General features: G+C 37.0%; 1 protein-coding gene across 6 annotated transcripts in view; it reads left to right on the top strand.

Annotated features, from left to right (window-relative positions):
* Nucleotides 1-24,312, top strand: part of KCNH8 (potassium voltage-gated channel subfamily H member 8) — a 215,427-nt gene that overhangs the window by 164,859 nt on the left and 26,256 nt on the right. For all 6 annotated transcript variants that reach the window (XM_030009338.1, XM_030009336.1, XM_030009337.1 and 3 more), the window contains 3 exons: nucleotides 2,320-2,519; nucleotides 4,476-4,725; nucleotides 9,601-9,815. In XM_030009338.1, the coding sequence (XP_029865198.1) occupies nucleotides 2,320-2,519; nucleotides 4,476-4,725; nucleotides 9,601-9,815 (665 nt within the window). The remainder of the gene's footprint in view (nucleotides 1-2,319; nucleotides 2,520-4,475; nucleotides 4,726-9,600; nucleotides 9,816-24,312) is intronic.

The following is a 24,312-nucleotide window of genomic DNA, read 5'->3' as shown; positions in this document are numbered from 1 at the left end:
TTTAAGACAAGTAATATTGTGAAGATAAAACGTCTTATTCTATACAGTATTTCTTCTTAAATTTGGAAAGAAAAGTTACATATTAAAATTTAACCAGAATTCCTAGGATACCCAGCATCTGTGAAATATTAATCAGACCTGTCCTGCTGCAGATGACCACACCATGTGCTGTCTTGTATTCTCCATATTCTTTGAGTAAAGGATGCGCAGTATTGTCTTTATAAGACTGGAGACCCATTCTAGTAGCTCCAGTGCTTTCTGGGATCAAAGGTGTTGCTCTGTTCCTTAAGCAACAAAAATGTAATTTAGAATATCCATTAAAATCAAGGCCACTTTATGAAATACAGTTCCTAGAAGTTTTTAACTTGTCCTACTTGGTTTTAGAGAATGGATTAATAGATTTCTTACAGGAAGTAGGGTGGGTCTGTGATTATTTGGTAAAGAAATCTAATGCCTATCACAGCCAGGAATAGCTTGTCATCACCAGTAGCAGTTGTCTTCCAATGTACATAGGCAAAGACAGATTCTCCCATAATAATAATATTCTTGATGATATCTGTGCCTATAATGACACCATGGAGATCTCTACGTTGTCCAGCTCCTAACCTTGGACCCTGTTGGGAGACATATCACACGTGATTTTTACATATGCATCCATACACCACCTAACGCTGTATCCCTCCCCCTTTTTTAAATTGATTATCACATCCTTAAAGAGGCTACACTATTTAGGTATGTCTGGCTGAATTGCTTCAGCCCTAGCTGCCATATTTCTGTTATAATATCCTGTATCTAGCATTACACCAGTTCCTCACATTTTGTTGCCCAAGCTTCTGACATTAATGACTTAGCAATTCACTGCACCATCAGGAACAACACCTAGTTGATCCAGCTGATTATTCTTAGAAATAAATTTCCAGTTATGCTCACTTTTCTTTCTAATATTCATATCTGATCCTTTTCTTTCTGCCCTGCTTTTCATTTATCTTCTTATACTAATGGACTCGTATTGACTTAATCATATCATTAGATCACCTCTACAGGAATGCGTGCTGTATTGGGGAACTACATCATATTGCAGTGCTTTATCTGTTTTTCTGCATTCCCTTCATGATAAAGACATAGATATTGTTACTAGCTCCTTTTTGTTTTACTCAGCCTATAAAAACTTTCAACACTCCAAACTAAAGAATGTTCTGCCTGTTTCTACCATGTAAAAGCATTATTAGCCACCAAAATGCATCCTTTCCTCCCCAGTTCCCCCTTGTCTTTCCTCTCACACTGGACTTCTGTAAATTGCCATACAAGGTCAACATCTTGTTTGTCATGTTTATAAACCAATTCCTTGCCACTCTGAGGAGTCTGTCTGCTTTCTTTCAAGCACTATAAAGATAGATGTCCCATAAGAGTAATAATCAAGCTCTCTAATAGTTCTTTCAATAAACAATTTGTAAATGTGTATATTATATACTTCAGATCAATACCACATGACAGACAATCTAGCAGGAATTTTTCCCACTGATTATCAGCAAGAACATTTCTGCACAGATAAACCCAGATGACCTGTACCTGTAAGCATTTCTTCAATTTTGCTGCTAGTCTGTATTCCCAAGCCAGTCTCTAATTGCAGACAAACTCCAGGATGCCAGAACTTTCTGATAAACAATTTCACACCATATTTGACATTCTCAAGCAACATAAGAAATCAGATTGTCAGTTTGAACGTATCTTTTATTTTTAACCTGAACTTCTGCTTTACAATGGGGTTTTTTCTGTCTTTTTTTTTTTTTTACATCTTATTCCCCAGAATATGATACATCTCTCAATATTGTTTGTAATCTCATTCCACTACACATGGTCCCCATTAGTAATTTTTTTTATTTATATGAGTTCTCTGAAATCTATTACATTCTATGTAGTTGCTAACTGACTGTTTGAGTCTAGTTTTCATACTGATTAATAGTTTCTCATTATTTCCTGAGCATGCCTGCCTACATGTGTTTGTCTGTTTTCCTTTTTTCTTAGACTATGAACTTACTTAATTTGGCTTGGGCATTCTTTTGCTTGATACCCTGACTAAACAGCATCAGATGTGGTTCTACCCTGTTCCATGACTGTGACTGCTAGTGAGGCAAAAAACTGAAATGAATAATCATATGAATACTGCTGTATATTACTTATGGAGTCTTATATTCAAAAGCTTCATTATATCTCTCAATCAGGAAACTGGTTTTCTGTGAAGATCCTGTTTATTTTCTGTGTTACATTTTAATGATCAACAAGTCACTCCACATTGCACGTAATTCCTGTCCTCCCTAGCTCTGATGCACGCCTTGGTGTTTGGCAATGTCACTGCCATAATTCAGAGGATGTACTCCAGGTGGTCCCTTTATCACACAAGAACCAAGGATCTGAAGGACTTTATACGGGTCCATCACCTGCCACAGCAGCTAAAGCAAAGGATGCTTGAATATTTCCAAACCACGTGGTCTGTCAATAATGGAATTGATTCCAATGAGGTAACCAAACAAGGGAGGTTGTGTGTTTGATGGTTTTGATTATGGACTCCCTATGGAGTCGGGTGGGGGTGGGTAATTTTCCATTTGTGATACTGTGTATTGTATGAAGTTACATATAAAAAAGAACATGTCTAAAAATAAAGCTGGGTCATCCCAGGAAGAGTGTATGCTATTGAAAAATCTGGTTTAGAACATCCTATCATATATTAAAAATTGAAAATCCTCCATAATTCTCAAATGCTGAAGAGGCATTCATCAGAAACCTTTTGGATGGTGCCAGCAGAAACACCCCAGTGAGCAGTTTTGCCTTTCAGCAAACAAAAAATCTACTGGGTTTTTCAGGTGTCTTTTTAAGGGAGCGACTTTACTGCCCTTTCCTCCCTCTCTCATTTTCTTTTATTCTTTGTAATACTGTAAACAGTATTACATTCAGGTTTGGCTTGAATTTTTATGATGTTATTTATTTCCCTGTATTTTAAAATATTGCAGAATGTAAGAAAAGAGTGAAATCAAAAGACAGATTTCTGGTTGTGTCGTTGCTTGCTTGTTTTAAATGACTTATCCAGGTTATGTATTACTATACCCCAGGAGAAATAATGGCTTCTCTCTGCTGGAGTGTTATTTGAATGAACCATTCTCTTCAGAGTTCCTGTTATAAATGTCATTATAAAATTCAGTGACCTCTAAAGATAATGTGGAAATAAGCAGAAATATTTGGGTTTGAGAACATTCTTTTCCTGATAAATTCTTTTTGTGGTGTGCACAGCACAAAGAATGGGATTTTCAGCAGCATCCTAGCAACAGAAAGAGCCTGGTAAGATTTACAAAGGTACAAAAACCACTTAGACATCAAAGCTTTCCTAGATTTTGTTAAGGATCACCTTCCGCAGCTTCTGTACCTTCTGTACCTTTAGTTGCACTGAAAGTGAGTGCTGTACTACAACAGCAGCCTCTGGAGAGACCATTAGTATTTCATGATTTTCCTCCCACCCACAAATGGCTTTGTCTAAGCCCACTGGGTCAAGTGTTGGCTGATTGCATTGCTCAGATCCCAGATCCCCTCAAACTACAGAGAAAACTGTGCTTGTGGGCTTGCAGCTTGCACAGTCCAGAGCTCTGCCCATAGGCAGGCAGTATACTTTGCATCAATGGGACTGACACCTGAAACTACTTAAACACTTTTTTTAAAAGCTCCACCTGAAATTTTTGTGGTGCCTTGACAAAAGGAAAGATGATTTGAGCAGTTATATGTCATTCTCACAAGACTGTCTCTGAGCAGAAAGGTGCTTCTCTCAATGTTGTCATCCTGCAGCAGTTCTTCTGTAAAACATATGTAGATATCATTAAGTGTTGGCCAGGCTACATTGGGAGTTTGCTTAAAATTAAGACCAAGATAAAATAGGAAGACCTTATGGTCTTCTAGTTTCCATAGGTTCTTCCACCGAATATATACCTTATCTCCATTCCTTTATTCCTCTTCCAGTGGTTTTACCATAGAAGAAGCAATATAGCCTATTGATAAATTTTATACAAGCATTTTAAAGAAAACCTAAACTAAGTTCATTTTTGTTCTGTTTCACTGTATATGGCACTGTATACAGTGGTATATACCTGAACAGCCTACTGTGTTCTAACAGCTGAGAAGAAATTGGACAAGGTTAAATTGTGCATTAGGAGGAATTCCTACACACAGTGTTGTTGACTTTTTTTCTTGGTTTTGTATAATGGCATATTTTTATTCATGTTTTTTTCTTGGAATTTATCAGTGTTCATCAGTGTAAAGATTTATTAAGACATAGCCCATGTCTTATCGAGGGGATAAGAAAAAATCAAAGGGAACTCTTTGCAGCAGTATGACATGTACAGCACTACTAAATCAGATCACTTCTGCAAAAGAGCAAACAAATTATTTTACACTTTTTCTCTTGTTCTTCCCTTTTTCTTTGTTTTGGACAGCTTTTAAAAGACTTCCCTGACGAGCTGCGTTCAGACATCACCATGCACTTGAACAAGGAGATTTTGCAGCTCTCCCTTTTCGAGTGTGCCAGCCGTGGTTGCCTCAGGTCTCTGTCTCTGCATATCAAAACCTCCTTCTGTGCTCCTGGGGAATACCTGCTCCGGCAGGGAGATGCCCTGCAAGCGATCTACTTTGTGTGCTCAGGTTCCATGGAAGTCCTGAAGGACAGCACGGTGCTGGCAATTCTTGGTATGCTTATACTCATAGCTTCAAAGGGAAAGAATGGTCCTCCAATGCAGGAGGACCTTCACTACTAACTGATGGCTTGGCGTGTCCTAGTAGTCTGATGAGAAAGAATTTGTTCCAATTTTAATCTGCTATTCTTATTCTATGGACATCCTTAATTTTTTTTAGTTTAAACTTCCTTATTGTTTGCCCTAAGGAGCTTTCAATTGCTAGAGTGTTAGCTGTGTAATATTTCACTTGTATCCTGATTTTCCTATACTTATGCTCCCTCCTCTGCATGTAAGGAGGTACTTGCTAGCTTTTGATACAAATTGCTCCTTTCAACTAAATTTGATGACATTATTGACAACTCAGAGGACATTGGTTATTAGTTCCTCAATCTTTCATAAAAATTAGTGGCCAGGCAGTGCTTCCACTAATGTTCCCGAATGAAAGAAAGCAATGTGAGCCTACTCTCATTTTTTGAGGCGTACATATGAACACCCCTTGCAGGACATCCAGGTGATGAAAAACAAGCATTGTTGGCTCTGCTTCCCAAAGAGGAGGGCCATGAAGATGACCAGAGGGCTGGAGCACCTCCCCTATGAAGACAGGCTGAGAGTTGGGGTTGTTCAGCCTGGAGAAGAGAAGGCTCCGGGGACACCTTATTGCAGCCTTCCAGTACTTAAAGGGGGAGCCTACAAGAAAGCAGGAGAGGGACTTTTTACAAGGGCAGGTAGTGATAGGGCAAGGGGTAATGGCTTTAAACTGAAAGAGGGTAGATTTAGATTAGATGTAAGAAAGAAATTCTTCACTGAGGGTGGTGAGACACTGGAACAAGTTGCCCAGAGAGGTTGTGGCTGCCCCATCCCTGGAAGCGTTCAAGACCAGGTTGGATGGGGCTCTGAGCAACCTGGTCTAGTGGAAGGTGTCCCTGCCTATGGCAGGGGTGTTGGAACTAGATGATCTTTAATGTCCTTTCCAACCCAAACCATTCTATGATACTATGATCTATGATTCTATGATTCAAGCTAACTGATGGTGCCAGCAGTCACCTGAGTATATTAGAACAGAGAAAGGCTAGAATTTCTGTTCTAATAAATTCGGTTTAGTTGTTGTTTGCTAGATGACTGCTTTGACTTTTCTAGGGTTAAGCATCTCTATCTGTAAATTTCAGCGATTGTCCTCAATCTAATGCCTACTGAAGAGATTCCCTTTATCTTCAGCTGAAGGATGATTAGACTTATCTGAGTTAATGTTTATAAAGTGTTTTGATAAAATATAAAATTTTACTCTAAATGTAAATAATTATTTTTTTATTATTTTAATAACTATTTAGATTGAAATGGATTCTTTTTTGTAATAACTTTTAATATTCTCATAAAGCTGAGTTAAAAAGAACATTTCCTTTTTTGCTTTCCTTCCTGTTTTGTGGGATTGCACTAGACTGTTGATAATGCAAGCTTCTGGTCTGTCGTAATTGAATTTCCTTTATTTCACTAGCATGTATTTGATTGGGCTTTTTTTAGAATATGAATGTGATACACATCCTATTTGTTTCATAACTCTTTAATTCCATTAGATTGACAGTCCACATCACTTTCATTCATTTGTAATTAGGAAGTTTTTGAATGCCTCGATGTTATTGGATCAGATAGATCAAAGCTATAAAATATGGCTTAGAAAAAAACATAAGCTTAAATATAACAAAAGGTCAAGAGCTGCCCCCATTGGAACTGTGATTTCATTAATGATTACATTTTCACGCACTTCTGAAAATATTAATGAAAGTATCACTGTGTAATGGTGACAATGGAAACAATAAGAAAGAGATTAATGGATTTCTGAGAGAAGTTAATGAAATCATAATGCAAAATCATAAACATAATACAATGAAATAATATTTTGTTACAGTGAGTGGGAGCTTCATCTTTTAAACCTAATTAACACCAGCAAAAGTTGAATGCATCAGAACTGTAGGTCCCTATGAGAAACTGTGTTACTGACATGATGTAAATACAAGAGAGCATTTTTTTCCCTGACAATGCTGGGTTGCAGTTCCCAGACCACTATTTTATAATTCTGTCATGATTTTAATTCTGGTGGATTAGTTTTTGTTTATTGAACCATTCTCACTAACAAGCAATACAGCAACAATACAATGAAATGCTCCGATTAAATACAGCTGTTTGGTTCCTCTTCAGACTATTACTTGATATCTAATAATGACAGTTAGGATATCTTTTATAGGAAAATATGTTTTAATATAACAGTTATGTACTGATTGAGCATACATCTTAGATTTATTTAAAAATATTAACTGTAAGTGATTTAAAAGATATCTATAAAGAGAAGACATTTATAACTGACTACATGTCCCAGATACATTAACAGCTGTGTCTGCATAAACATTGACAAATAAGTATATTTTCCAATGAAAAAGAAAGAGCTACTAAGAATAACTTACATGATTCTGTTTATGTAATAAATGTTGATATTCAAGGTACAATCATTTCACTGCTTCAGTAGTTCTACATGAAATTTTAGCTTACTATCTATAGCCTTTGCTACGTGATTTTCATTTGAAAAGAAACATACATTAGCATTATCAGATCAATTGTAGTGTTTTTCAGGCTGACATAATTTCATCAAACACTGTAACTACAATCAAATACAGCTCTAACATTTTTTCTAAATTATTTATGCATTATTGATACTAATACTGTTTATATGCCTAAAAAAAAATTCTAATTAAGATGCTTAAAGGTCAGGTTTGGTATATTTGAAATATTTTTTCTCTTCTCTGTATTTACATAGCCAGCAATAGATTACCAGCCCTCTGCTCAATATAATCAAAGAAATCTAAAGACTTGTTGATACTTACAGTAAAAAGTAAAAGTAAATTATACTAATTGCAATCTTTAAGAAACCCCAAAGTAGCATGGATGTATGCATATTCCTAGCATAAAAGAAAATCCCTCCCTATGCTAGGTTTATGATAAGCTCTTTTGAGAAAGTTGTTCAAGCTCTGTGTAAATAGAAAAAATTACAAATAGTATTCTAAACTGTAAAATTATCTTATTTAAGCAGCTGCAGGGACGGTTGGCTGCTTAGTTTAACTTACCCTTCAAGTTCACCATTTCCTGTGTAATATCCAGTTGGAATCACATGCTGGGTAGATTCTCAGATTTTACAGTCTTCACTTATTATTTATTAATCACAGAATAATGTAAGATTGGAAGGGACCTCTGGAAGCCACCCAACCTAAACCTGCTTAAAGCAGGGCCAATTTAGCTCAGCTTCCTCAGGGCCATGTCCAGGCAAATTTTGAACATCTCCAAGGATGATGATTCCACAGCCTTTCTGGGCAGCCTGTCCCGCTGTTTGATCATCCTCATAATGACTTTCATTTCCTGATTTCTAATCACAATTTCTTTTGTTACAACTTGTACCTAGTACATCTTGTCACACTGTACACCCTGAAGAGGAGTTTAGCTCTGTTTTCTCTACATTTTTCTGTTAGGCTATTAAAGACAGCAATAATATCCTTCCCTTGCCTTCTCTTCTTAAGGTGGAAAAATACCCATTTTTTTTTCAGCCTTTCCTTGTACATTATGTTCTCCAGTGCCTGATCATCTTGGTGGCCTCTTTTGGACTCACTCTAGTATGTCAATATTTGGTCTTGTACTGGGAACCCAAAACTGGACACAGTACTCCAGATGTGGTATGATAAGTGATATATAGAGGGAAAGACTACACTTCCTGTGACTTGCTGGCTGCACTTTTGCTAATGCTGTGCAGGAGGTACTTGGACTTCTTTGCTGCAAGGGCACATTGTTCACTCATGTTCAATTTGTTGCCCACAAGGACCGCCATGTCCTTTCCCAGAGAGCTGCTTTCCAACTGGGCGGTCCCCAGCCTATACTGCTGCAGGGAGGTTTTCTATCCGAGGTGCAGGATGTGGCATTTGTTTTCGTTGAACTTCATAAGGTTCCTGTCTGTCCCCTTCTCATTCATTGAGGTCCCCCAGAATAGCAGCTCTGCCTTTCAGCATATCAACCACTCCCCCCAGTTTGGTATTGCCCATAAACTTGCCAAGAACCCACTCCACCACACTGTCCAGGTCTTTAACAAAGACCATCTGCATTAACTTTTGGGAAGACCTCTGGTTCAGCGACTGCTCTTTGGAATTTATACCTCAGATCAGATGTTTATGGAAGCTTTTTGTTCTAAAATTTTTGTGCTCCAGTTGTGGTTTTTAATACATCCAGTGTTCTAAGGCAGTCTTGCCCATAAATGAAAATATAATGGCTTAAGAATTCATTCTTTTTTCTTGACAGCAGTGCCATTGAGCTACACATCTATTAATAGCCTGTACATCTAAGTTACATCATGAAGTGTAGCTGTGCAGCCATAGTTATCACAGATTGCAAATGTTTGTCAATCCAAATTCTAAGTAAAAGGGTCATTTGAATGGACAATCTACACTTAATTGTGTCATTGTTAAAATGCTATCTTAACACCTGTCTGAAAAAAAAAAAAAAAAAAAAAAAAAAAGAGCTAGAAACATAATGTTCTCTTTTTGAAAAACAGAATTGCACCTGCTATTAATTACTAGCATAAATCTTAATTTTATATGTATTTACTTGATTGCTCCCTTAAATCAGGTAGTTACCTGCTTGGAAATTAGTCTTTGTACCTCCAATTTATTGCATATAAGATTGCACCTGCAAAAAAAAGACAGCTTTTAGTCAAAGAACCTTTAGAATGTTATTAATTAAACAATGCAGTGGTAACAATGGGATTTAAGATTTAGCAAATACGTTAAAAAGATTTATGATTCAAAAAAGAAGTAAAGAATTCATGCTTTGAAGATGATTATTTTGTATTTTCTTTTAGGTAAAGGAGATTTAATTGGAGCAAACCTATCCATTAGGGATCAAGTTATTAAAACAAATGCAGATGTTAAAGCTCTAACGTACTGTGACCTCCAATGCATTATCCTCAAAGGTCTCTTTGAAGTACTTGACCTTTACCCAGAGTATGCTCACAAGTTTGTTGAAGACATACAGCATGATCTCACATACAATCTAAGAGAAGGCCATGAAAGTGATGTAAGTATCTTTAAAGGTCTCTTCAGTTATCGTTACCTTTAAGAAGTTTATCGTACTTTAGCCAGTTCTCATAATTTTGCCACAGTAAAGAAATAATACCCAGATTACATTAAAAGGACCGCTCATTCCATTTGTTTGATAATTCAGTCATTACCCACATGAATTGTTTATCAATTGATCAGATCATAAACTGTGAACATGTTCTCTGCTTCTCGTTTTTCCATAGAAAACATCGTCTATGAGAGAACATTCTTCTTTAATATTTTGTTATTTTTTGCTTATGTTTAAAAATAATTGTTATGTAAAGCATGTGTCCAAAAAGGTATTTAACTATACCTTTTCTAGAAGCTCATGTGCTAGCCTAATGAACATTCATATGATCACTGATTATCACTTCGTAGTTAAGAACATCATCACACATCCAAAATGAGAAACAATTGTTTCTCATCACACTGCAACTGAAATGTGTTTTTCCATTTAAATGAGCAATTAATGTGAAAAAAAACCCAAGAAATTCCAGATAAAGCACTGCTGAAAGACTTCAGTATAGACTTACCAAAATACTTTCACTGATATTATGTAGTAAATATATATATTCAGATTTTAATAGTGAAAAGCTTTTATGACAGCTCTCTTTTTCTGACTTAACCATATGGGTGTACACATGCTGTGTGGCTGTTATCCTCCACATAGCATAGGCAGGCACTCGCTGTTATGAAAAGTGGCCTGTTGCTTGGCTGTTTGTGAAGAAAAGTGTCAGTGGATGCCCTGTGTGCATGTCACTCCAGCACTATGACTTCCCTGCTCATGCCCACTCACACGTGTTCCTGTTCAGAAAGTTGTGAGTTCTGTCCTGCAGTAGTCACCCACAAAAAGTGGTGCTGCCCTGAGGGACATCTAGGCTGACAGAACTGCTCTACAGCATTTGTGAATACACACCATATTTTCATGGTATAATCCATTATCTTAAAATTAAAGGGAAAAAAAAAAAAAAAAAAGAGCCTGACACTGAGTAGCTTCCCGTGTCATAGACAAATATAGAGAACCCAAGACAGATTATCGTAGTGTCATTTTCTCCTACATCCTCGGGTTAACTATGCCCTCCACTAGTATTTCTCTTGCAGCAGAGCTAACCTTGGTCATGTGCATCTCATTTCTTATCCAACAATTTTACATATAAATAAGGATAAAGAGCAGGAATAAGGTGGCAAAAAATTGTACCACCACAAAAAGAGGGCTCAACAAATGAGGGAAGATTTCTATGTCAGCAACAAATGTGGCTGGTCAACCACTCGCTCTGCTTCACCTAGAAAATATCATGTCTTCATGAATATAATTTGCAAGCAGAAGTAATCTGAGCGTTATCTGATGGTTTACTCTCACAGAATAGTAAGAAGAAGGTTTTCAGAAGTGCAATTTGTGGGTATGAAAATGTGACTTTTTTTTTTTTAATATAGCCTTATTTCTTGGGAATGATGCTATGGGAGAGTTTGGCAGTTGTGACACAGTATCTTCATCTCTCTCTCCCTAAGACAGGGAGATTTTACTTTTGTGAGTGTCTATGACTTCTGCAGCTTTATGGAAATTTTGGGTTTGGAGAGCTTTTCCATAGTTAAACAGTGGATTGATTATTTTTAATAAGTCAGTTTCTCACTCTCTTTTTCCTTGGGTGTTTTAAATGACTGCAAATCTGCAACTGAATGTGAATTTAATGCTTCTGAAAATGGATCAGTAGCAGTATTTAGGGTCAGATGAACTGCAGCGTAAAATAGCATTAATCGCCCTACTATGACTTGCCAAGCGCCTTTCAGTTTAGGGTCAGGTAAACCACAGATTGAAATAGAATGAATTTCCCCACTATTACATGCCAAGTGCCTTTCAGTCCTGACCTAAAATACAATTGCATTTTCAGTCACAATCCACCAAAACTGCCTTAAGTGGTAGGTTTCCTAACACTTTAAGCCAGCATTAAAAAGGTGAGGCTGCAGACAGGTGCAGTCCTGGTGATCCATTATCCCCTTCCTTGTGCTGTTTGAACTGTTAATTGCATACAAAATTGAATAAGAGATTTGAACTGAGTTAAAAGTAAGTGGACCAGTAACAGCTAGAGGTTGTCAGGGGTTTCCTGATCCTGGAGTGTCAAAGTTGGATACTTAGCACTAGATTGTATAACTACCCTCCCCACACAGAAATCTCTAAGAAAACTTTTTAAATTTGTTTTCTTGGTTCATTTCCAAGTCTAAGAGTGTATATAATGATGTGCTCCATCTGCATTAAAATCCAAGGTATAATGTGGAAAAGGCTCCAGGACTTCCACAGCCATGTCACTTTTCAGTAAAACAAGAAGGAGCTGTAACTAGATTTCTCAGTAACAAGTCGAAACTGTAGCTGTCTGGTTATAGAAAGATTGAAAGTGTTTTTTAAGCAACCTTGGAAGAAAAGCTCAGGAGATTTTAAGTACAGGAGCTGGCAATCATGTAACTATTTCAGCCCCCAATGAGTAACAGATAGAGAAACAGAAGGCACAAAACCAGGGGGATAAAGTTTCAACGGTTCCTCATGATAGCTCTAAAACCAGCAATCATTATGTGATTTATGATTATAACCATTAATGTGTGTGCAATCACACAGGCAGTGCTATTACGCTGTCTTTTTACATACTCCCATCACAGCAAGATGTGAATTAGCAAAAAAGTCTTTATGTTGATTATATATATTCTGTCCTTTGGTTTCTTTGCTGCATTTTGCTCAAGAAATTCATAACTGTCTTTGTAAATGTACTCAATTATTTGAGGACAGTTAGAAAAAGCTAATTTGTTTGGTAGCTGGAGTTTTGATATTAAAACAATTCATCCATTTGGGTGTTTCAACCAATTTTTCTAGGTCTGTGTCCTTGTTTCAGCTGGGATAGATTTAGTTTTCTTTCTGGTAGCTGGTATAGTGCTATGCTTTGGGTTTAGTATGAGAAGAATGTTGAGAACACACTGATGTTTTCAGTTGTTGCTAAGTACTGTTTATACTAAGTTTATAATTAGTCAAGGATTCTTCAGCTTCTCATGTCCAGCCAGCAAGAAGGCTGGAGGGGCACAAGAAGTTGGGAGGGGACACAGCCAGGGCACCTGACCCAAACTGGCCAAAGACATATTCCATAGCATGTGATGTCATGTCTAGTATATAAACTGGGGGCAGTGGGGCTGGGAGGGATCACTGCTTGGGAACTGACTGGGCATCAGTTGGCGAGTGGTGAGCCATTGTATTGTGCATCACTTGTTTTGTATATTCCAATCCTTTTATTGTTATTATTGTCATTTTATTATTGTTGTTATTATCATTATTAATTTCTTCCTTTCTGTTCTTTTAAACTGTTCTTATCTCATCCCACTGAGTTTTACTTTTTTTTCCTTCCCATTCTCTCCCCCATCCAACTGGGGGGGGGGGGGGGGAGCAAGTGAGCGAGCGGCTGCGTGATGCTTAGTTGCTGGCTGGTGTTAAACCATGACAGTCTGTGACTATGATGTCATAGCCATGAAAAAGTTTGCTAAGTGACACAGATTTTGACACCCGCCTCACACACCTATATAATTTTGCACTATATATTACGGGTTGCATGTATAGCAGGCAGTGAGAGAGTCACATATTGATTTGATAAAACTAAACACTCATAAGAAGGTTCTTACAAAATATAACACAATTATCTGACAGAAACTGGAAATTATTTTGCTATCCATCAGCCATGGAAAACGTGCTATTTTATATATTTAGAGAGCAGTAGCAGATGTTCATAACTCTGAATTATCCTATGAGAAACTCAGAATAGGTAAATATTTGCACAATATCTTTGTGGGCTTGGTAACAGTTTATTGTTTCTGATTATTTCATGTGTCCACACAGAAGTGTCTACAGTGTAGACATCGTTATTCATCAAAAAAACCCCAAAGGCTGGTTACAGCCAGACTGATACAAAGAACAAGAGGCCTCCTTGACACCTGTGCCATCCCTCAAGCTGTAATGAAGTCCCAAAGGAAGATAAGGCCCATGCAGGCACAATCTTTGACTCACTAGAGCTCCATCAATATGTGTCATTTTGAAAAATAAAAGATTATATTCTTGAAGATTCAAAAATCTGTGTTTGTAGACAGGACTCATAATTAATAAGAATCTACTTTTCCTTTTGTAGCCTTAAAAGTAGTTTCTGCCTCTTACAAGAGCTTCCCTCCCCCCAAAGGAGGAGAAGCTACTCTCTTTAAAATGAAAATATTGAGTCTCTGAAGCAGGAGGAAGGACTGCTTCCTTCAGTGCATCCGCAGTGTAAATGAAACATAATGACAAAGATTGCACAAGAAAAGTGGTAGATCCTTCCTCCAGTTGAGAACATTGAGTCTTACTGCAGCTTAGCCAGGCTCCTTGGTAATAAAATAAATAAATAGACAAATAAATTTTAAAAGACAACCAAGAAGCAATAAAAACAATTTTTTCCCCCCAGAAAGGCATTGTCTGACAAAATGGGGCTTAATTCTTGTCCTTTAGAGAGGCTGGTGTTTAGAATTTATTAAATTTTAATGATTGAGTTGGAGGGGGGGTTAATATAAAAAAGCTCAGGTTGCTATTAGCAATACCAAACAAATTACAAGGGATGCTCCTCATTTTCTACTGGGAAACCTGACAACTGGCCAAACCAATTGTTCTTAAAGGTGAAAACAGTTCTAAGCTCTGGAGCATAAATCAGAGGGCCCAGCTTGGGAAGAAATATGTCCACAAATTCTAATCTAAAATATGCTGAGTTTTCTGGTTCATTCCAGCTAAGCATTAAGCAAGTATTATAAAAGCATATGTGTAATTCCACCTTTTTTTTTTTAATTGGTTTATTTTTAGACTTTTATCTTTCTTTGTGCCAACTGGTGGTATTGCTCCTGTAAGCAGAAAAAAGGATAGCAAAAAATATTCTGAATGCAAGCACAAAATTCAGCTGAAAGTCTGCCTAGCCACTGTCTCTTTTTCAGCTAGTAGATTATGTATTCGACATACATGCATTCTTGCCTCTTTAATCATGCTTTTTCAAGATATTGTGCTATAGGTCTGTTGAATTTATGAATGCTGCTTTCCGACATAGTAATAACTCAGAAGGAATTCTATCTGTTACATATTTGATTATCTGTTATGAATCAGCAATGGAAATAGCATGACATTGCTGGGTTTTTTTAATGCATCTTTATTGTCTGCGTAATAAATAGTATTTTGCTTTAAAGAAACAAATCAAAGTTATCCTATCTGCAATTCTATAGGTAGTAAGGAAAAAATAAGCATGGGGTTTTTTTAGAAATAGTTGCTTCTAATTTTTGCAAGTATTGTAAGATAAGAAAACCTGATAGAAACTTCAGTCACATAATTACTTATTAATGTGTTTAACTTTCAGAGACAAAAAAATCCTATTTCTTGGGCATTACCTATGTGTTTATAATAAAACCTATGCATTGAAAAAATTAATTTCTTATTACACTGCTACACTTAGTCATAATTCCTCCACCCCAGCCTAGATCATAGCTCATCCCGGACACTGCAGGACAATCACAGGTTGCAAAATATTTTTCATAATAAATAATTTCCATAGAAGATTTCCCGAATACTTCCAACTACCTTTCTAATCGAGAAGAGGGTTTTGCCATGTTACCCAGCAGCTGTATAGAAAGAAGTGGCTTAATTTAGAAAGTTTCGTGGTTTAACCCCAGCAGCAATTAAGCACCACACATCCACTCACTCAATCCCCCTGCCCAGTGGGATGGGAGAGAGAATCAGGGGAAAAAAAAAAAAAAAAAACTCAAGTGTTGAGATAAAGACACTTTAATAGGATAGAAAAGGAAGGGATAATCAAAATAATAATGATAATAATAACAACAACAATAATAGAATACACAAAATAAGTGATGCTCAGTACAATTGCTCACCACCTGCTGGCCAATGCCCAGCCAACCCCCGAGCCGCAGTCCCCCCCGGCCAAGTCCCCCCCAATTTATATACTGGGCATGATGTCACATGGTATCGAATACTCCTTTGGCCAGTTTGGGTCAGCTGCCCTGGCTGTGTCCCCTCCCAACTTCTTGTGCCCCTCCAGCCTTCTTGCTGGCTGGGCATGAGAAGCTGAAAAATCCTTGACTTTAGACTAAACACTACTTAGCCACAACTAAAACTTCAGTGTGTTATCAACATTATCCCCATCCTAAATCCAAAACACAGATACTAAGAAGAAAATTAACTTTATTCCAGCCGAAACCAGGACAAAAGTTTAAAAAGCCCTACTTTGACTTTAGAGTGGGGTTGGGTAACTTTGAGGAAAACTTGTCATTTTTAAACAAACTTACATGCAGTTAAGCACCCACCTTTGTCAATAGGTCGTCTGGCAGAAGATCATATATTATTAATGCAGGTGTAACTCACTGGTCTTTATTGTCTGTGGCACAGTAGGTATAAATTCTGCAAAACAACAGACCAGTCTATGGCAATTTTTGTGTTTCTATACAAGAATTATTACAACAGGTGGAATACAGAAGTCAATAAATCACCTAAAGCAACAGAAGGCTAATATTTTATCTGCACAATTATTCTGGAAAAAAAAAAAAAAAAAAAATCAACAAAAAAAACCCCTATACACACACACACACACACACACACACACACACACACAAATTTTATTCCTGTTATTTCCATTTCTAATTTATACCTCTTTTGATCCAAGATGGAGTCTGCAAACTTCTCATCTTCTCAGCAATTACAGTATAGGAATGAAGGTGCTCCTCATACTATCAAAAACTAAAATACTTTAAAAACTGTGAACATATAATTAACTTTGAGAAATGACTCCTGATGCGTTCACTGGAGTAGGTCTCTTACCTGCCTCTGTTCATGGACTACTCTGCAATCAGTGCTGCTGTGAAACATTGCTTAATGCTCTTTCACATTTTACCAGCTACTCAGATTTTTTATTCATGCTTCTGGAATCATCTGGAATTTTTTTTCCTTCTTCTCTCTCTCTGTCCCTCTCCAACTTCCCAAAATAAATTACCCTGTTGCTGAACAAGGCAGTACTCATACACGTCACTTACACAGGTCAACTTCCGTGTTTCTATGGAACAAATGACAAATGTGCAGCTGTAGAAGGGCACGACCACTGGCAAAAAACCAGCAGGTCCTTCACCTGTTTACACTTAATTTCTGATTTTAAATGACTGAGAAGCAGTTTGGGAACAAGCTTTGCCATCTAGCTCTCTGCAAGACATTTCACAGGCCTCCTACCTCAATTCATTACAGTAAGCATGTTTTGGTGGATGTCTAGCTATTTAAGGTGGTTGCTAGTTTCAGACAATTAACTCTGCTGCAATATCCTCCTCCCTGTGCAGTGTTACAGTCAGTCCTTCCTCCACTCCCTCAACCTGGCAATTACCTGCTTCACTCAGCATGGGAGCAGGGCTGACCTGGAGCTATAGTGAGAGCCAGGTTTCACTCCTTTTTGTTGTCTGCTAACTCATAAAGCTTGTTTACTTGCAGTCATTGGTGAGCATGATGTGTGGTGCCTCCGAGCCATCAGTTCACCCAGTACCCCTCAAGATAATCATCTCACTATCATGTTTCTAATATATCGTACACTGCTGAGAAATAATGCAATAAGGAAACATGTCATGCAAAAAGGACAGACTGGTATGCCTTTTCTCTTGCAGGCCTGGTGGCCTTTTCATTTTCTTTCCTAGTATCTTTTCCTGAAGAATTTTTTTTTTTTTTTTTTTTTTTTTTTTTTTTTGCTGGTATGCTCCTATTTCATTTCTGTAGCCTTCAGTCATTCTAATATTTTGAAAATAACAACACACAGCCACCTATACTGTCCGGTTTTGTCTCTCTAATAGTTTATTCTTCTGATTTGTGGTTATTTTCCAGTTAGAAGATTCATCCCACCACAACTTATTGATGCAATTATGTCATATTTTCCATTTTTTTTCATTAATTCTTCTGCTTTTGCAAGTCTTTTCCATTTTACACCTGAAACAAATAGACGATTGGCTGTAAGGATGAATCCCACAAGGTGTGGAAGAGGCCAAAGGGGAGGAGAGGAAAATAACCCATTTAGTTTCATCTGGGAATATGATATATATATGTGACCTATCCCAAAATTCCTACCCCTGTGGTCACTCTTTTACTTTTGTGAATGGGTTAAGAGACAGGAATTATGATTATTTGTTATACATTATTTATAACAAAACTATTCAATGCACGTATGTAATTAGGATTTTCACAATTAACCTTAGCACTTTCTTGATAAATACAAACTACTTTCATTGTAACTAGAATTAAAATGCTTAAATAAGTCACAAAATTTTACTTCTAATTTTAGCTTTTGAACAGTCTTCATTCTCATTCATTTCACTTCCTGGAATTATTGCATTCTGCATCAGATTATAAAGCTTAACCAGAGGGTTACATGTTAAAAAAAAAAAATCCAGGCTGGCAAAGCAGCTTACTGATGTCTTTAGACTGTGGTATGAGGAGGGTATAAAACACTGTGTCAAACAGAATTTTAGCCAGGAAAAGCTCTTGGCTTTCAGAAAGTATTGCTTTGGAATCTAACCATATTTCTATTTTAATTACACAGGGATGCTAAATAATAACTTTTTCCAATATACTTCACTGTGCCTTAGAAAACATGATACTGTAACTTTTGCAATATTGATATTAAATATTTGTCTCTATTGGAAAAAATGGAAAATAAAATTAATCCTGATATATCTTAACCTTAAAATGGTATGAATTTAGAGGTTGGATTTTTTTTTTCATAATTGCTTTTATTTTATATTGATATAGCAATGACCAGATAGTAGCTTTAAATTTAGAAGCATTCTTACAGTAACTTATCTTTTTATTTTTCTGTGTAAAGTAAGACTAATTTATGAAGGATATTATAATACTTACCACAATTTCTTCTATAAGAGCACTAGTTCTGAAGGCAGGCTACTTTGAGGTGTAATGAGCATGTCAGACTGGCTTATATGGTAAAGTTCCTATATCAACTGCAGAGTCATTATAACCTCAGGATACATGCTGAAATGTATGAAATTAAATATGTGTCGTGGTTTAACCCCAGCCAGCAACTAAGCACCACGCAGCCGCTCACTCACTAGCCCCCCCCACCCAGTGGGATGGGGGAGAAAATTGAGAAAAAGAAGCAAAACCCGCAGGTTGAGATAAGAACAGTTTAATAGAACAGAAAAGAAGAAACGAATAATGATAACACTAATAAAATGACAACAGCAATAATAAAAGGATTGGAATGTACAAATGATGCGCAGTGCAATTGCTCACCACCTGCTGATTGACACCCAGCTAGTCCCCCAGCGGCGATTCCCCGCCCCCACTTCCCAGTTCCTATACTAGATGTGACGTCACACGGTATGGAATACCCCGTTGGCCAGTTTGGGTCAGCTGCCCTGGCTGTGTCCTGTGCCAATTTCTTGTGCCCCTCCAGCTTTCTCGCTGGCTGGGCATGAGAAGCTGAAAAATCCTTGACATTAGTCTAAACACTACTCAGCAACAGCTGAAAACATCAGTGTGTTATCAACATTCTTCTCATACTGAACTCAAAACATAGCACCGTACCAGCTACTAGGAAGACAGTTAACTCTATCCCAGCTGAAACTAGGATAATATGATGTAGTTTTTGAGCAAACAGTCTATAATCAGCACAACTTGTGTATCAAGTAGGCATTCTACATGGATCCAAGCATGTATTCTCAATTTTACTGAGCTGGTAAGATTTTTTTAGTGCAACTTTTTTAAACACTGTAGAATAGTAGAGTAGCTGAGGTTGGAAGGGACCTCTGAAGATCATCTAGACCCACACCTCTGCTCAGAGATATGAAAGCATATAAAAATGAAAAACAAAAATTATTTATGTACAAATGCAGTCTAAGATTCTACTGACATAAAAACAAATACATCAGCATGTTTTTCTTTTTAATCATCTATACCTTCACTCAGTAAAACCAGAGCTACAGAACCTGCCCACATAAGTGTAACTTGAGTTCTGCTGAAAATGCAGTTCCTACCTAAGACATATAGATCACTTTTTCAATGCTGTAATAAATAAAAACATGATTGTAGTAACAAATATATAGATACAGTATATACATATGTATTGTATACACAGTACAGTACTGTATATATAATAAGTGTTCAGGGACAGGCTCCATCGATAATCAAACTATGTTCATTCCTTCAGCAAAATTTATATTGCATCTCTCTGACACTGGGTTTTGTTTTATATCATGGTACTTTGAAAATTGAAGCAATTTTATTCACTTATTGAGTGTCCATGTTATCTTAGTTTCTAACCTATGCAGAACTTCTTGAGTGACAAAGCTGCCAAAAGCTCCAAAAAGCTATGTGCCTAGCTTTTCTGTGTTATGCGTATATAGAAAACACAAATTGCATCTCAGGGGAAGGAAATTATGATGGCTCTCTTACTTAATAAGGTTATATGCTTAGACTTCTGCTGATATCTTCACATGCCAGGACATGGCTTCTTGCCCTGAGGTGAAATCATGCGAATTGCTTTCACAGTTACTCTACATCTGCTGTCTTCCCCAAAGTTTTAAATCTGAATATGTCTAGGGGCCAGCTGTGTGCCCAATTTTCACTTTTTTCCTTCTGGGATAGTTGACTAGAGGTTAATCTACTGATCAAGTTGCCACCCAAAAAGCAAAATATTCATTATTTAGAGGAAATGTTTCTGGGGGGGAAAAAAAACAACCAACCAACCAACCAAACAGATTTTAAAATGAGGAAACAGATTATGCCTGTCCTTGCCTGTGCCTGCCTTCTTCTTTGTAAGGTTTACCCTGAAAGCCAGACAAAGCTGGACTTTCTTAAAAATTCTCCACAGATATGTCACTGTCCTCAGTGAGTCACTTCTTATTAACACTCATCCCACTGATTTGGCCTCTGAGTGCTAGCAAAACAGTTGTGTAACATTGGGGATGCTTGGAAATAACCAATCGGCAGGTAATAAAATTCATTGGGAGAATATTTTTTAAGATCCACTTAATTGTCTTCCTCTTTTCAAGAGCCTCTCTGAAGTCAGAGACACATATTTACATAAAAAGTAGTATGAAGTTTCATTTAAAGATAAAGCTGACAATACAAACTTAAAAGCAACTCTTCCACAGTATCTACAGCCTCATGTTGAGGAGTCTAATTGGATATCAATCCATGGGGCCAGTCCTGCAAATATTTATGAGTCTGTGTGAAATCTTAAGAGTTGCATGAAGTTAAGCATGTAAGTTTTATTGCTTTGAAAGCTGTTAGCATTCCTTGTAACTTCTATTAATATTATGTAAATCTTTACATGACTGTAATAAAACTGTAGGAATATTAAAAATTTTTCTCCACTATAACTTTTGTCTGCAGTAATCTGCAAGCTTTTCCAAAATTCCAACCTGCCAGAGCAATGTACAGTCAGTGCCAGGTCTATTGTCTATTTTAACAATTTCTCATTTCTGTCTTCTTTTGACCTTATTGACAGTGTCTTCCTTAATATTTTCTAATTCTTATTGGCACAAGTTTGCTATGAAAAATGTATGTTCAGTGCAGTCTGGCATCCTATTTTCTTCTCCTTTTTGGGGGTGGGGGAGAGGGAGGTAAGAATATAGAAGTGAAAATGACAAATTATACAATCCATGTTTACCTTTTATTCAATTCTTGATTTGGAGCAAGTAACAGAGAGGTTAGGTTTTCTTTCTGTGACATCTTTTTAACACAAAATGCAATAGATCCTATATTGTTAATGAAACAATCAAAGTATAATTAAAAATTTTTGCTAATGAATGCAGGGAAATTAACAACAAGGTTTTAAAGAAATATATGAAAAGTAAACTTTTAATACTAACTATGAAAGCTCATGTGAGAAATTTGAATGCAAGAAAGTATTCATTTGCAAAAAACTTATCCAAAGCTAACCACAACCAGCCAGTCATTGAACACTTGTCCTAACTGCACAGGCTACAATAATTTATTCAAAAGATAGGAATGATGTAGGATAAAGACTTAACAGAAGATTGCAGAGCTCATAGCAATTCACAGTTATTGGTCACCTAGGATAAAATACCCGTGACAGATCTGCCATTCAACTTTTGCTGCTGATTCAATATATGCTACTGTAAGTAGGATCAGAGAACACTGAAAGCATCTGCTTCCAAAAAATACATTTTCTTTATCTGTCTATTAAGCAAGGAAAAAGAATGAACCTGAGAAAATATAGCAACAAGCCAATGAACTATAGAAAGTCTTAAAAAGAAAAAAAAAAAAAAAGAAAAAGAAGGGCTAAATTTCTCAGTAAGTGTAGACATAAAACAACTGTATCTAACCTGAGAAATTTTTTGTGAGTGACTGAGCCCTTTGTGATTTAAAGGATTTGTGATATTTCATTGAAAAATTTCCTGATTACGGAAAACCGAGGCCTGAGCACATGTGAGGCATTAAGCTTTTCAGCAGTACAATAATCCCTTGTTATGTACTTGTGTCTTTTCCATTGCCATACAGTAAATTCGCAAAGAATGGAACATATGGCATGCATTCTTGGGTTTTTTCCTGCACACTGCCAATGCTTCTAAATAGGTTTTTTCTGTTTCCAAATGCTGACTAAGAACATTAATATTCTAGTTTGATTTCAAATCCTTTCCTGAAAGCATATTTTAGCCTTTTGACTCCTCAGATACAAAGAATTATTCATATATTGTAGGACCCCAGACTTACAAGCAAATCAGCGAAATTATGTTTCTATTTTTGTTCATAACTCCCGTGAAGGCAACAGGGATCAGGCCAGTAAAAGCTGATAACATTCTTTTAAGCCCCAAAATGCAAATTTACTTACCTGGACGTTTAATGTATTAACCCCAAATTTAGCTGTATCTCTATATTTCTCTTTTTATGTTTTTATCATTGGAATACATTTTGAATTATTGTACAGCTAATTACCTGGTTTGCCCACAATTCCTGGATGAGATTCTTCTATTAAAGACTACTGTCTGTTGACCCTGGAAAAATCTTCAGACCACTGGCTTTTGACAGCAAACCACCAGTGTTTTCAGATGGGGAATTGTTCTTGTTGTGCTTGTAATAAGTAATATAAAGATTACTGAATTTTTAACCTCTATATATTAACATATTAAACAACTACAAGATTATAGATTTGAGATTACATACATGGAAGAATTTGATATGAGTCTGCTTTTGGTACATGATCTATCATTGTTTTGTCTTGTGAAATTAAATTTAGTAGCTGGTTTCACAAGACATAAAGAGTCACAAGGGCTGAAATTAAAAATTGAGTTAGACTCTTTGACAGTATTTCACATAACTCATGCTAACATCAGTCTTTTGGCTTTTTTCCTAATGCATAGCAGGGGAAATACCTGTGTTTTTTCTTTCATCAGCCCTTATCCTCTATGAGTTGTGCCTCTTTTAAAAAGACTAGTATGTGAGCTATTTTGCATCCTCTTTCTTTTTGCATAAGAAAAAAAAAACATTTTATAGAAGGCTAAACCAGTGTGTTGCCCTAAATAAAAGGTTTTAGCAGATCAGAAACTAGGACAGCACCTCATAGTTATTTACTCCAATACTACATTTTTACAGCGATAAAGCTATGTTCATGGTGAGGTCTTTAAATTTACTGCCCTTTGACTGACTTAATGTTCATATTCATCTTTCCTTTTCTCTTTGAGAATGGTATTTCTGCAGGGAGAGAGAGAGGGATGTTGCTGGAGGAGGTTTAAAAGCAAAACTCTTGAGAATTCTCCCTGGTCACAGATTAATTATAGTTTCTTTTACCAACTTTCAACTACCAAGCCATAAAGTCCAGACCCCTGTTTTATGTGTGCAAGATATGGCATTCAAAGTTACAGGCAATAAATATGGCTGCAGTGTATTAATAAGGAAGCAATTGCCACACTCTTTACTGGGGGTTCTGTGCTATGGAAAAGATAGTTTGCAGGTGCAGAGTTTATCCAAAAAAATCAATTTATCCAGACTGAAATTGTCCCCAGTGGGTTAAAGGGGCCAGTTTGAGAAATAGAATAAGTCTGATGAGTAGTTTCTCAAGGCACATGCTCCCTTTTCATACCTATCCTTCTTTTCTGCTACCCTTCCTCCCAAGGACACTCCTTCCCCTCCCTGCAAAAAGCAACCTGCCTTCAAAAATCCCTCTACCTTTCTCTTGGTAAGGTTATAAGGCAAGAAAGTGCTGCCACTAACCCCACTTCCTCTGCAGCCAGTTTCTCCCTGCTGCAGCGACCAGCAAGGGTAACACTGAGAGCAGAGGAGGATGGATGGGCGGCTGTGGGTGCTGGGTTGATGGGCGGTGGAGAGGTCCTGCAGCCAGGCAACAGTGCTACCACCAGGTCACAGAGCTGAAAGCCCAGCCCCGCTGAAAGACCCCAGTAGGGCTGTGGGAAATGCCACCAGG

This window comes from Aquila chrysaetos, chromosome 3 (genome assembly GCF_900496995.4).
Source record: "Aquila chrysaetos chrysaetos chromosome 3, bAquChr1.4, whole genome shotgun sequence".
Lineage (NCBI taxonomy): Eukaryota > Metazoa > Chordata > Aves > Accipitriformes > Accipitridae > Aquila > Aquila chrysaetos.
The sequence above is the reverse complement of the archived record's forward strand: the minus strand, read 5'-3'. Positions and strand labels throughout refer to the sequence as shown.